The 16008-nt window shown below is 41.1% G+C and overlaps 1 protein-coding gene across 1 annotated transcript in view; it reads right to left on the bottom strand.

Moving 5' to 3' along the window:
- cn (Kynurenine 3-monooxygenase cn) overlaps positions 1-16008 on the bottom strand; it is a 163515-nt gene that overhangs the window by 12090 nt on the left and 135417 nt on the right. Inside the window, exon 10 of the mRNA XM_067146690.2 lies at positions 3533-3694. Within this exon, the coding sequence (XP_067002791.2) occupies positions 3533-3694 (162 nt within the window). The remainder of the gene's footprint in view (positions 1-3532; positions 3695-16008) is intronic.

Genomic DNA, 16008 nt, shown 5'->3' with positions numbered 1-16008 from the left:
ATATTAGAATAATATGACCTCAAGGATAAAAGAGCATTTTGTATACACGGTTGGTGTTGTTTGACTCTAAGGACGAGTTTCCAATCAGTAGAGTTCATAAATTACAAGGCGGTAATTTATCAATAAATAGGAGCATTTGTGGAATGAGATATTCGACGTTTTTAAAGCGATATGTTTGACTATGTAAATTTATTGAATTTCGTTTCACTGGATAGTCATGGATATGTATATTTGGAAAATGACGTTAGGCAATCTGAGGGCCTCACCCTAAAATTATAGTATGGATTTCTGCGCTGGTGATGATTATTATTTTTTACGACATCCACTAAATGTTAGACGTGTGTTGGAAGATATTATTCTTTCCTAAACTTCATTGCGCGTGCTGAGATCGTGTTTGAGTTGGGGGATTGTTCGCCACGCGATATTTATTTCTAAGTTTACTGTTTTTTTTTTTTACAAGATAGAGACTTACTGCATTTTCCGACTTGCATTCGTTCTGTGGCAAGAGTTGTTTCGTTGTGTGTTATTCGTTTCGACCAGATTTACAGTTAAAAATATCAGAGTTTGTTTGAAATTACGAGTTCGCCTGATATGCTAGGGGAAACGTATACGACCCAGTTTCCACCCGACGATAGATTTAGGACGTCACATGTTATCCTAGGACTATACTGATGATGAGACGTCATAGTTCACGCTCAATGATAGAATTAGGAACGTACGTGTACATAGAGGTTAGTGTTAGGGTGTGCAGATGTTAAGTAGGCCCGACGATAGGTCTGGGATGTCAGCTGTACATACTCAATTCTTAGATTAGATATTTTTGCGAAGTGACCTGGGCGTTGGTAGGGTATGCAGTAAAATACGAAATGTGAAGATTGTTAGCTTGGTAATAACAAGGCCAAACTTGTGCGCAGCCCTCAACAGCTGGGAGGTGTTTATTCAAGATATTATAATCACTGACGGCGTGCATAATGAGGGTTGTCCAATATTGGATACTGAGCTAACGGTGATTGAATATTTTACTGTAATTTCTCCATGCGTGTTGAGTTCAAATAACTTCGGTATTTTATTTTATTTTACGGACCTAATTGTTTTGTCGTTCTGACGTCCGTTTCGCTTTAATAGTGTGCATATTGAGTGTCAATATGCACACTATATATGCACTTGAGTTACGAATGTGGATTCGATTCGTCAGCCAGTAATATATTTTATTTTCAATCTTTGTCGTTCTTTCACATTATACATAGTTGAGTTGGATTAATTGATAGCTTTGTAGGTAGTGTGTTGGGACAAACAATAAGTAGATGGATCTGTGATGGTAGTCATTGTTAAGTAGGAAAGAATTCTGTAATTTGTGTATTTTTTCTTTGTGGACTTGTAATTTTATTAAGCGTAACGTAACCGTTCATAACCTGAAAGTTGGTTTTACAATAATATTTTTCAAGTGATTTACCACTTTTTAATTAACTTCAGTGTTTTGCATTTCTTCTAAATACGTAATGAATAAGTGTTTCCTGCATTTCGCAGTTTTGTTCCTTCATAACGACGTAACGTAAGATCCTCGCGGATCGTGTTGTTGTTGGTTTATTCTGAACAGCTGTTTGGGTGATGCACGTTTAGCATCGGGTTTATTTTATCACTTAAGGGTGTCATGAAATGACAAATGCATGGTGGAATTTTGTTTCAATTGTGAATGCTGCTGTTAACTTGTAGTGAACACCATGCTTTCCAATAATATTTCGCTACCTATCCAAAGCAACTGATAGTCAATTTGGTTCGATTAAGGGTCCATTCGGCGGGTGTTCCGTATCCGAAAGGGTATTCGCCTGGTGGATAACCTTAATTGAGAGTAAATCAGGCGTTCTAGTTGTTGAAGATCAGATTTTTCACGGATCGTGTGGATTAATTCTCAGTTATCGTCTGGATTAATAGGTGCCCGATTTTTCAGGTTTTCCTTTCAGTTTTTTTTTTTTGTTTCGCCGTCCACTAATTTATTATATTCCTACTTTCACCGAAGCAAATTCTTCGATATTGTAAAAGAAAATATAGACGCTATGCAATGTGACTGCGATGAAACATTTCATAATTAATAATATTAATTGTCGATCAAGGATTTATATAATTTTTGTGTGCCATTGAGAATTTAATAAAAGTTAGTTAGCACATATTTGCTCCTCATTTCAAGTAGTTAGGCTCTCTTCTGAGCCCCATCGTTTGGTTAAGATCGTGACCGAAACATTCCCGCAACGACCCCAAGATTTATGAGTTCAATATTGCTCTACTGTAGCAGCTGTGGCCGACCAACGATAGAACGGTAAATCAAGGGTTCAATATAGAGACAATTTTTGAACTGCAGTCTGCCAATGTTTTCTCAGCGACGTCTCCAGTCTCTCCGCAAACCTCCCTCAACATTGTCTGATGTCTTCTTTTAAAACTTTCCGACCACCCACCGGAAGCGGTAAGATCTTCCTTTCCGAGCTTTCCTGCAACTTCTATTACATGGTATTGGAGCATTGTTCGTTATATTGGAAAATTTCTTGCTATTGCACTAACAAACCATTCCCAAACAATTTTATTTCCTCATTCCATTTACTCTGAGCTTCCGTTTCACTGTTCTCTGTTTTCCTTCGGTCAACTCTTCTTCTCCCGCAATTTAACGCCATTATGTTTCTGAGACCTATGCATTCTCCCATTGTATACACCTCACGGTCTTTTTTTATACATACCTTCAATCTTCGTACTGGTTCGACCTCTTCTGATTACATTTGTAATCTTCCTGTAAACACTAATCGTCACCACTGTCATCCAATAGCTTGTGGTGTCTTTGTTTCAGGGTGAGGGTGATGGTGACCACTTTTATTACTCTTACAGTGTTCTGACAGGACATTCTCTACATTTATACAAATACAGCGCTACAAGTTGCCATCATCGTCAATTCCTAAAGGCAACGCCTTTCCCTATGCAAGCACTATTCTCTATTCGCAGCTCCTCTTTTCACTTTACTGTACGGAGTACAATGAAGAATGATCGAATAACAAGTGTCTGCAGAAAAGCATATGCAACTCTTCATTCCCTAAAAATCAAACAATCCGGTCTTCCACATATTATGAAAATATACTTATTCAAAAGTAATTACGTGTACTGCAATGATGTACTAACCGACTAAACTGTAGAATAAACAATAACAATAATAAGAAGAATAGGAAGAAGAAGAGTGCCGTGTGATCTCCAGAGAGGCCTGTTGCAGGTATTTTCCTACTGAACGCCCCATAGGCGACCTGCATGTCTGTGAGGATGCGACCATACCTAAGGTGATTTCTAATGAAGAGGGCACTCATCCACTCAGCCATATGAATTAGAAAATGAAGGTTATAATCTTCCACCCAGCGGAAATCGAGCCCAGGACCCTTGGGCCAAAGGCTAGCACGCTAACCATTTAGGCATGGAGCCAGACGTCTTAGGGATTGAAACCCAAATTTCCCACTGTCGAATGCTGGACAGCTATGTTCATGATAATGGAACAAATACTCACGTTGTCCTGCCAGTCCTTGTTCTGCACACAGCGATGGTATGGCATATCGCTGAAGGTGACACTGGAGTAGAGCGGTACCCATGTTTCGGGAAACATCCAGGAGAGGAAACTGTCCAGTTTCTTTCGAAGGAGGAACGAGCGTTTGTTCACCAAGTCCCGCATCTGAAACGGAAATATTATGGTCAGGCTGGGGCTCAGATGGCAACGTACCGCTAGTTTAAGCCTTAGAAAGTCGTCATTGAGAAAAGCTGTCCATAAATTACATCATGGCCTTCTTAAACCTAAGTGTTATTCAAGTTCCTCCCTGCGCCTTTTGTAATTTCTTTCCTAGAACAGTAAGCTGACCTACTTCAAAAGCAAATGACAGTTAACTTGCTTCCCTCAGCGCAACATACCGTGAGTTTACAGACATAACGCAGTAAGTAACAAAGTATACGTTTGGGAAAAGAGTTTTGAAGGTCCTCACAGTCTTTAAAATTATATAATGGGTTTGTTAAAATATTCATAAAAACGCTGTGTAGCTGAAATTGTATTTTTGCAGCTAATAGTCTTATCAAAACATGTCTCTGACAACGTGTTTTACCTTCCGTAAGCAGTACATGAAAAACTGGCATAACTTCCGAGTTAATGTAAACTAATTATATTTTACCTGCTTATTTTTCACTACATGCAGCACTTGCGGCAGTTAAGATTGTTCTGAAGGAGAATATATTTTCAATTTTAAATTAAGTTTGACACGAAAATGCACCAAACCAAACCCCATGGCGCAAGAGCCCCGACCGCTGCTCAGCCCGAAGACCTGGAGATTATGAGGTGTCGTGTGGCCAGCACGACGAATCCTCTCCACCGTTATTCGTGGCTTTCTAGACCGGGGCCGCCATCTCTCATCAGATAGCTCCTCAATTGTAATAACGTAGACTGAGTGGACCTCGAACCAGCCCTTAGATACAGGTAAAAATCGCATACCTGGCCGGGAATCGAACTCGGGTCCTCCGCAGGAACGCTACCCCTACACCGTGGGATCGGCACGCAAAGGCACCTCCAACAACAATTTCAGCAATATTTAAACACATTCAAACAATAAAACTTCTCACTCCACCAAGTCAGTTCAGACCTCCGATGCCCCTTTACGTAATCAATAACGTGAATAAGTCACAGTGAACATTAAAAGTTAACAGGAAAAACATACAAGTCCAATTAGGTCTGGACTCACATCACGACAATAAATCTGGTTAAACACACTAAGATACGTAATGGAACTTCTCTCTTTCGGATTATCAAGGAAATAAAAATTAGAAAATTCAGTAACCAAATGACCTCGTATGGCGTAATGGACATCAGAACGGAAGAAATAACGTCGGGTAGCGCGAGAGTCTCAAAAACTCAACAACAAGAAATTACATAAATTTATGTATTTATTTATTTTTTATTTATTTATTATTTATTATTTATTTATGTACTTCTTTCTTCTTTCTTAATCTGCTTACCCTCCAGGGTTGGTTTTCCCCTCGAACTCAGCGAGGGATCCCACCTCTACCGCCTCAAGGGCAATATCCTGGAGCTTCAGACTCTGGGTTGGGGATGAAACTGGGGAGAATGACCAGTACCTCGCCCAGGCGGCCTCACCTGCTATGCTGAACAGGGGCCTTGCGGGGAATGGGAGGTTTGGAAGGGATAGACAAGAAAGAAGGAAGAAAGCGGTCGTGGCCTTAAGTTACGTACCATCCCGGTATTTGCCTGGAGAAGTGGGAAACCACGGAAAATCACTTCCAGGGTGGCTGAGGTGGAAGTCGAACCCACCTCTACTCAGTTGACCTCCCGAGGCTGAGTGGACCCCGTTCCAGCCCTCGTACCACTTTTCAAATTTCGTGGCAGAGCCGGGAATCGAACCCGGGCCCTCTGGTATTTATTTATTTATTTATTTTTTTTTATTTATTTATTTATTTATTTATTTATTTATTTATTTATTTATTTATTTATTTATTTATTTATTTATTTATTTATTTATTTATTTATTTATTTATTTACTTTTGTTCAAGTGCGAAGTTAAGGCGCATGGCCCTCTCTTACACTTAACCACATTTACAATACCCTTGTGCAGTTATATTACGTTGATAATTTAGTATAATTACATTATGCTAACACGCGCTATATCAGAGTTATAATGGAATTTAAATATTATTCTGTAAATTAACCAATATGAAATAGTACTGCTCAAAGGCACACATACACACAAAAAATAAATGTATATATTACATAACTATCTACTAGGTCTACATATACCAGAAATACACAGGCTATCACCATTCACACGCTGAGCTGTACAGTGCACAAGTCAGTCGGTAGTCTTCAGCAGATAATCTCGGCAAGATCTCTTGAATATAGTCAATGAATCACTGTCCCTGACACTAACTGGTAAGGAATTCCACAGTAAAAGAATTGTTACACGCAGATGAATGGTGAAGAGGTATTGCAAAAGTACATCCAGCGCGAGTATTACAGTTATGCAATGAGGAGAGAAAATGAAATTTAGAGGAAATGTACTGAGGCGAGTTGCGCTGTATACGTTTAATACAAGTATATGATATTTACGTCTTTTGTCAGGTTTTAGTCAGCGGAGTTTTTGATAATAAGGAGTTACATTCGCAGCATAGCTCAAGTAAAACATGAATCTGAGGCAACGGTTGAAAGCTCGCTGCATTTTCATCGTTTGTTCCTTAGTTACGTCAACAAGGATTGTGTCACAGTAGTCGAAGATAGGAATAAATAAAGTCTGCGCTAGTATCTGTTGCATGCCTGGAGGTAAGACGTCTTTGTTTCTTTTCAATGGATAAAGAGAAGAAAAAACTTTCTGACATATACACTGGCAGAAAAGGAACTATCCAAACACCATGAAATAATGAATGTAGAATACGGAAATGTTGGCAATATATTTAATTGATTAAGGACACAAGACTACATGTTACTATTCGCGCGAGAAAAGCCACCTCAAAAGTGCAATCCTGGTCCATTAACAACCGGTGTAATCGCCTGACTGTTGAACGCAGGCATGCAAACATGCATGCATTGGTGTCGTCAGGTACCGGATGTTAGCTTGCGGGATGGAGTTCCATGCCTCTTGCACTTGGTCGGTCAATACAGGGACAGTTAATGCCGGTTGTGGATGATGCTGGAGTTATCATCCAATGATGTACCATAGGTGCTCGAATTGAGAAGTTCGGAGGATCGAGCATGTCAAGGCAACGTGTCGCCACTCTGTAGAGCACGTTGGGTTACAACAGGGGCACGGGGCGTGTATTATCCTGTTGGAAAACATGAATGGCAGCACTACAGGTCGAATCACCAGACGGACGTACACATCTGCAGTCGGCGGGCGTGGGATAACCACGTGAGTGCTCCTGCTGACAGAGGAAATTGCTCCCCAGACCAGATATCCCGGTGTAGGTCCAGTGTGTCGACGCCGGAGACAGCTAGAATGCAGGCGCTCACCTGGCCTCCATCTAACCAACACAAGGCCATCACTGGTACCAAATCGGCTTCCTTCGGAAAACACAACGGACCTACACTCCATCCTCCAATGAGCTCTCGCTTTGACACCACTGAAGTCGCAGACGGCGGTGGTTTGGGGTAAGTGGAATGAACACCACAGTGTGTCTGGCTCGGAGCTGTCCATCAAGTAACCGATTTCGAACATTTCGTTGCGTCACATAGGTGCCAACTGCCGCTCGAATTGTTGCTGCAGTCCAGTCCGTTGCGCCACAGCCATACGCCGAATACGGTGGTCCCCCCTCTCGGTGGTGCCACGAGGACATCCGGAGCCCGGTCTTGCGAGCGTACCTTCTCGTGACTACTGCTGCCAGCACACAAGCACAGTGGACACATTTCTGCCAAATCGTTCTCCAATAGCGCGGAAGGAAAATCCACCTTCACGTGGCCCTATTGTGCTGCCTCGTTCAACAGCAGTGTGCTATTGATACTGGCCTCTTTGTCCTTGTAAAGGCATTCTTGACCCACTCACAGTCACTTCGTCTAATCTCGCATGTAACTAACGCTCTAGCAGAGTTCAGCCCGCATTTAAACAAACTTGATGCGCAAGGTCATGGGGCCGCTACTAGAGCCACACTAATGCGATTTGCGGGAAATTTGAATCATCGTCACCTTTCAGATGTATAAACACGCCTACAAATGTTCGATAATCTAGCACAACCCCTTCTTGGTGTTCGGATATTTTATTCCGCCAGTGTATTTTTGTATGTTCTGTCCAATTTAGGGCTTCAGACACAGTCACACCAGGGTTTCTCACTGTTGTACTGTAAGAAATGACTTTATCGTTTATTATCAGAGGTGAAGTATGATTATTGTTGATCACACTTAGTAACTTTCGAGAACCGACAATGATTCCATGTGTTTTTGATGTGTTTATGTGAAGCCTGTTTGATCCTACGTATTCGCTTAGTAGTTTCAAGTCAGCATTTATGTTTTATAGTGCATCTGATAATTCGCTTATCATACAGTGGCTGTATATTTAAAGGTCATCTACATAGTGATATCTGCATGATTTTAGTGTAGACGAGATGTCATTGATGTAAGTGAAAAACGTAGTGGTCCCAAAATATTACCCTGCGGGGTGCCTGCTTTCCTAGGTCTCCATTCTAAAATGATGTCATGACTTGTTACCCGCTCCCAACGATAATAAATACTCGTATTGCATTTCTTATAGCTGGGGTCGTCAGAAAATATGTGTAACGAAATAATGTCATGAAACGCGATGTTACCTAGCAACAGTACCTTGAGAGCTTCACATGCCATGGATGTGTATATCATGGCCAACCATCAACACTTCACATCGCAGCCTGCACGGTTGCTAAGTAACATCACGTCACATATTTTATTGAAGGACATATTTATGATCGTTTGAATTTTCCAAACGCAAATTTAATAACATTTCTTGACTTGATTTCTACTTGTTCATTTTGCTCATAAACCCACATACTTCCCTAAGAGGAAGTGGAGAGAAGTAACCTTAACAAGAGTTCAGGAAAATGAACCAATTTCCATTTTAATTGAACCATATTTCTAAGAGGATAACGGAATTGTTAGTGAACTTTGGTAGGTTAAAATGACTCGTAAAAGTATTTGTGAACAGCTGAAGGAAAGAGTATGTCCTTGTCTGGTACATTACAAAAACGCTAGGTTTCATATCATTAGATAAACCAGACCATAAATCAAAATTAGAGATGAATAAAGGTAAATAAAGTAAGATAAACTCGTGGTCGTCCCAATGTAGTGCAGCTCTTTTCAGGCACACCCGCCGTTGGGGATGAGTTGCATGTACTTTTTTAACCGTATTACCAGCCCTCCTGTCATCCTTCAATTTCTGGCATTATCGGGGATGAAACCCGGGCCCTCGAGGACGGCAGCTACGGAGGTGGACATTCATCAGAATGAAAACCCTACTTTGCAAAAAGCAATATTTAGCTTGACTGCGGTGTTCACATTCTCAAATTGTATGTCTCTGCTACATTCCTTTATGGAATGGAAGGATGAATTGAAACATACAGTCACTATAAAGAGCTCGGGTATTTTGAAATGTGGTGTTAAAGGCGTGTGGTTCGCGTCTCGTAGAGCAAAAAAGTCGGGATGAATAAACCAAGTGAGGTTTTCCTTTCCCACAAAACTCGTAAAAACCGAGCTCGATAGCTGCAGTCACGTAAGTGCGGCCAGTATCCAGTATTCGGGAGATAGTGGGTTCGTACCCCACTGTCGGCAGCCCTGAGAATGGTTTTCTATGGTTTCCCATTTTCACACCTGGCAAAGGCTGGCCACGGCCACTTCCTTCCCACTCCTAGCCCCTTCCCATCCCATCGTCGTCATAAGACTTATCAGTGTAGGTGCGTCGTAAAGCAACTTGTGTGTGGGGAAAGCTCGTAAAAGATATCATCTGGGGAAGAAAGATAAACTACTCCAGTCGGTACTCTATGGTATTCCCCTCTGGCTAGGGAGGTGTAAAACATCCCCTGTCGTATAACGGGGACTACAGGGGCTCTCAAATTGTGAGGGACCACGGGGACCCGCCGAGTCAGGCATTGTTTCCACTTAGTTGTGCCAGTCTTCTCACCTTTATCTGTTCTATCCGACCTCCCTTGATCAACTCATATTCTCTTCAGACGTATTAGATTCGTGAGGCCTAGGGAGTAGCATTTCCCTTTATCTTTCCAATACCTTCATTCTTCAAAATGCCGGTCTTCTTCCATCTTCTTCCTGATTAGTGCTATACGGGATGGTAGTTCGTCTTGAAACGATAATCACCACCACCACCACCGTACTGGAAACAGAATATCATTGCTTGCAATTTTCCAAATGTTCCAGGTCAAAAAGACAAATTCACTCCTATAGCTGCTAAATCTGATGTTAAAAATACTAGTACTACCGCCAAGCCGCGGTAGATGGCTTCTCAAGAAGATGAAGAACAAAATCTACAAATATTGTCTTAGGTAGAAAATGTGCATGGGCTGTGGGGAGGCACGCAAGTGTTAGAAACAAGAGGACATATTTGTTTATGCTGAACTATCCTTTCGCGAATGTTATAAAGTCACATTATTTCTTCATTGATTACAGAGTGTCTTCAGGCGTATCTAGCTCCACAGGGTAGACGGGACCAGTGCACGAACTCGCTTGTCGCTTACGCCTTTGGCTCTCTTATATCTAATCTCGGATATTGCGGCTTGTTCGATTCCTTTCTTGTTTCTCCGTTTGCGGGAGGCTTCAACATTCTTTAAATTAAGTTATTAAGATATTTTGAAACTTGGACGAAGTTCGCAACTATTACACAATTTTCATGCGCCTTACCAATTTTTCTCACAAATGTTATTACAGATATGGCTAGAACTTGAAAGATATCACTCGGGGTCAACGAGCCGAATCTGGCCGCAGAAGGGCACACTTTGTCTCAACCGAAATGTACTCTAACCGAAGCGAAGTTAAGAGGGGAACATTCTGTCCTAGCTGATTGTAGTTCCACGTCCGAATTATGCACGTCGATGATAGTACCTCACTTGTTGATTTTAGACATTCTAACAGGCACTATCAGGCCATATTGCGAGACAATAAATTGCAGTCATCCTGTACTCTCTCTATATATATTGTACCAGGAACGCACGGTACATGTCGGATAATTATCAGGCGCGCTGAGAACTACAAGCTCGACGTGCTAACATCTACTAGGACGAGCCAGCGTGTAAGCAAAACAGCTGTGAATGACGTAGATAAGGAGCGAGATTGACTACCCGTCCAACTCACCAACTTGCTTCGTGACATGGATACACCTGGAACAATGAGCCAGGCCTTCTCGAACCTTCGAGGTAAAAACTTAGCAAACCTTTTTAATAATGGCCGCATTGTCTTGGGAGATACTTTATTCTGTAGCCATTTACAAGAACGTGTCCACTATCAAATCTCAAGAAAATCCACCGAGTGATTTTCGAGTAAATTCGATTTCTGCTCATACTCGTACATAAATAATTAATTCTAAGTATTCTTCAGTAACTTTGTAATTTTACGAGATTCGCTGTGCTAAGAGTGATTGGCAAGTTATCATTTATTTCATCGCGGATAAACTCTTAAATAGCCATTTTGTGTCAAGTGGGACAATATTATTCTTCGTTGTGGCAAGTAACTACAGACAGTGCACTACAAGTGAACGGTATTTTGTTTCATCATTTTCAGTGGTAAATTATCCATGAAATGTGTCCCATCTTTTCATTTATTAAATCAATGCTATCCGCATTTTCATCGTTTGAAGTGACATTCAATAATTTACGTCTGCAGGTATTGTGCGCCTACATCAATATTAACGTTAGTCTTTAGTGTCAAGTGATTCTTAACATATTGGGGGACTGTACGACTGTGGACACTCGTATAAAGTTAAATCACGAGTGATTACCCCGCATCAAGATCTCCGTAAACCTTCGAGAAATTCGAGACTTTCAGATTCGAGGTACGGGTTCATTCCATGCTGGTGAGCGGACTTGGGAGTACGAGTCCAATTCCTTGGTGACGAGAGGGCCCGGGAGTACGAGATTGCCTGGAGAACCATTGGGGAAGGTGATACGGGAGATGGCGGTTCACTGCACCAAGATGATATGAATTTCAATTTGCCAATAAGTTTGAATAAATCATACTTTTAAAATAAATCTCCACCCAGTGTAGATAAAACCTATCCTCCTGTACAAGGTCCTAGCTACTTTTACCTAGGAATCGCCTTGAGAACTTTTCATCCATGCTCTTTTAAATTAACAGTTAGGGCATATAAATACAGTGTAATGACAAAAGTAGCATTTGAGAAGGTGAGTCCATATTTGAAGGAGGATGTATGTAGCAATGCGGCCTGCAGAATCATATCTTTAACATCACACGTGTAGAGGAGTAGCGGAAGTTGCATCAGAAAGAGGGTAATGGAATTTTCTACTCTGAAGAGAAAGAAACGTGAGATCGATATGAGACAGAACTACTGAGTTATGTTGGCAGAACTTTCGGATAGCAAATCACGAGGTAGCGCGCAAAGGAGGAGTTGATGCAGTAGCAGGAGTACCAATGTGAAAGCACTGTGAAATAAGTCTAAATTCAGAAAAAATGATTGTTTTTGTTTGAGTCATCAGTCCATAGACTGGTTTGATGCAGCACTCCATGCCACCCTATCCTACATCTGCTCTAATCTGCTTGTCATATTCATATCTTGGTCTACCCCTACCGTTCTTACCACCTACACTTCCTTCAAAAACCAACTGAACAAGCCCTGGATGTCTTAAGATGTGTCGTATCATTCTATTTCTTCTTATCGTAAAATTTAGCCAAATCGATCTCCTCTCGCCAATTCGATTCAGTATCTCTTCATTTGTGATTGGATCTATCCATCGCACCTTCAGCATTATTCTGTAACACCACATTTCAAAAGCTTCTATTCTCTTTCTATCTGAGCTAGTTATCGTCCATGTTTCACTTCCATACAATGCCACCCTCCACACGAAAGTCTTCAAAAACATCTTTCTAATTCCTATATCAATGTTTGAAGTGAGCACATTCGTTTTCTTAAGAAAGCTCTTCCTTGGTTGTGCTAATCTGCATTTTATGCCCTCCTTACTTCTGCCATCGTTAATTATTTTACTACCCAAGTAACAATATCCATCTACTTCCTTGAAGACTTAATTTCCTAATTTAATATTTCCTGCATCACCTGCCTTTGTTCGATTGCATTCCATTTCCTTTGTTTTGGACTTATTTATTTTCATCTTGTACTCCTTACCCAAGACATTGTCCGTACCATTCAGCAGCTTCTCAAGATCTTCTGCAGTCTCGGATAAAATAACAATATCATCGGCAAATCTCAAGGTTTTGATTTCCTCTCCTTGGATTGTGATTCCCTTTCCAAATTCCTCTTTGATTTCCTTCACTGCCTGTTCTATGTAAACGGTGAAAAGGAGGGGGGACAAACTGCAGCCTTGCCTCACTCCTTTCTGGATCGCTGCTTCTTCTCCAAAGCCCTCAATTCTTATCATTGCAGACTGATTTCTATACAGATTGTAGATAAATCTTCGTTCTCGGTATCTGATCCCAATCGCCTTCAGAATCTTAAACAGCTTGGTCCAATCAACATTATCGAATGCCTTTTCTAGATCTACGAATGCCATGTACGTGGCCTTGTCCTTCTTGATTCGAACCTCTAAGATCAGACGTAAAGTCAGGATTGCTTCACATGTTCCTACATTTCTTCTGAAACAAATTGATCTTCTCCTAACTCAGCTTCAACTTGTTTTCCATTCTTCTGTAAACAATACGTGTTAAAATTTTGCAGGCATGAGATACTAAACTAATGGTGCGATAGTTTTCACACCTGTCAGCACCGGCTTTCTTGGGAATAGGTATAATAACATTCTGCCGAAAATTTGATGGGACTTCTCCTGTCTCATATATCTTACACACTAAATGGAATAACCTTGCCATGCTGGTTTCTCCTGAGGCAGTCAGTAATTCAGAGGGAATGTCATCAATTCCAGGTGCCTTGTTCCTATTTAGGTCTCTCACAGCTGTGTCAAACTCTGACCTCAAAATTGGGTCTCCCATTTCATCAGCATCAACAGGCTCTTCTTGTTCCAGAACCAAATTATCTACATCTTCACCTTGATACAACTGTTAGATATGTTCCTGCCATCTTTCTGCTTTGTCTTCTTTCCCTAGAAGTGGCTTTCCATCTGAGCTCTTAATATTCATACACCTAGATTTCCTTTCTCCAAAGGTTCCCTTGATTTTCCTGTATGCATCATCTACCTTTCCTAGGTCTATACAACCTTCGACATCCTTGCACTTCTCCTTCAGCCAGTCTTCCTTAGCTACCTTGCACTTTCTATCCACTTCATTCTTAAATCGCCTGTATACTTTTCTGCCCTCTTCATTTTTAACATTCTTGTATTTTCGTCGTTCATCAATCAGGTCTAGTATCTCCTGGGTCATCCATTGATTCTTAGTTGATCTTTTCTTCCTTCCTAACATTTCTTCAGCAGCCCTGCTAACTTCATTTTTCATGAATATCCACTCTTCCTCTATTTTGTTTCCTTCAGCCTCTTCATTTAGTCCTTTTGCAACATGTTCCTTGAAACTATCCCACACATTGTTTTCTTTCATTTTGTCTAGATCCCATCTTTTTGCATTCTTTCCTTTCTTCAATTTCTTCAACTTCAGATGGCATTTCATGACCAACAAGTTGTGGTCAGAGTCCACGTCTGCTCCTGGGAAAGTTTTGCAATTAACACCTGGTTTCTGAATCTCTGCCTAATCATAATGAAGTCTATTTGATACCTTCCAGTGTCTCCAGGTCTCGTCCACGTATAAAGCCGTCGTTTGTGGTGTTTGAACCAAGTATTGGTAAGGACTAAATTATGATAAGTGCAGAATTCAACCAGCCGATTTCCTCTTTCGTTCCTGTGTCCCAATCCGAATTCTCCTACTGTATTACCTTCTCTTCCTTGGCCTACCACTATATTCCAGCCTCCCATCACAATTAGATTCTCGTCAACTTTTACTTATTGTATTAAATCCTCTCTCTCTTCATATGTTCCTTTGATTTTTTTCATCATCCGCTGAGCTAGTAGGCATATAGACCAGCACTATTGTGGTGGGCATTGGTTTGGTGTCTACCTTGACGACGATAATTCTTTCACTATGCTGGTTGTAGTAGCTTATCCGCTGCCCTATTTTCTTATTCATTATTAAACCAACTCCTGCATTTCCTCTGTTTGATTTTGTGTTGATAATTCGGTAGTCGCCTGACCAGAAATCCTGTTCTTCCTGCCAACGTACTTCACTTTACCAACTACATCTAACTTTAGTCTATCCATCTCCCTTTTCAGATTTTCTAATCTACCACAACGATTCAAACTTCTAACATTCCACGCTCCGACTCGCAGAATGTCAGTATCCATCTTCCTGATGATCGCCCCCTCTCGTGTAGTCCCCACCCGGAGGTTCGAATGGAGGACTAATTTACTTCTGGAATATTTTACCCAGGAGGAAGCCATCATCAGTACATCATTCATACACAGTGAGCTGCATTTCCTAGGGAGTTAGCTACGGCTGTAGTTTCCCGTTGCCTTCAGCCGTGTAGCAGTATCAACACAGCTAAGCCATGTTGAGTATTGTTACAAGGCCATATCAGTCAATCATACAGTCTCCCGCCCTTGTAAGTTCCTAAAGGCTGCTACCCCCCTTTCAATGAACCATTCCTTAGTCTGGTCTTTCAACAGATACCCATCCGATATGGTTGCACCTGCGGCTCGGCTATCTGCTTCATTGGGACACGCAATCCTCCCCACCGCGGCAAGGTCACATGGTTCGCAGAGGAGGAAGCAATGATTACTAAAAGAATATAAGACTCGTATAAATCTGTAAAAATGTAATTATGATATCCTGGCAAGCATATGTGATTAAATATGTGGTTGCAAAAGATAGAACGTGATGCAATCTAGCCGGGGATTCACTGAGACCTTTGGTCTAGAAGGCACGCGGTCTGGATAAGAGGTTCTCTAAGCTTCTGGACTGAAGGTGTCGGACGTGTTTTGAGATCGTCGCCGGAAACGTGAATACTGAGCATTTCTGAGTATAGAAACAATAAGTCCTTTTTGATCCAGGACTTAATCCGCAGGGATTTTCCCATACGGGAATTAATAGTGATAAATCGTCACTGATTAGTAATTATAACGGTGTAAAGTGCCGAGAGACTTGTTCCTCAAGCAGTGTCAGAACTGGTTAACCCGCAAGTGGTCGCTAGCCAAACTGTAACGCGAATGGTCGCGCGTGAGACTTTCTCTCACATTAAAATAAATATGATATTTTTCACTGTTTTGTGGGGCGTTAAGGCTGAAATTTACCACTGAAATCAAACGAAAGTTCTACCTTATATATTTTAGAAAAAATTAAATAAAGAA

This window comes from Anabrus simplex, chromosome 1, assembly GCF_040414725.1.
Source record: "Anabrus simplex isolate iqAnaSimp1 chromosome 1, ASM4041472v1, whole genome shotgun sequence".
Taxonomy (NCBI): domain Eukaryota; kingdom Metazoa; phylum Arthropoda; class Insecta; order Orthoptera; family Tettigoniidae; genus Anabrus; species Anabrus simplex.
This window is presented reverse-complemented; position numbering and strand designations above follow the sequence as displayed.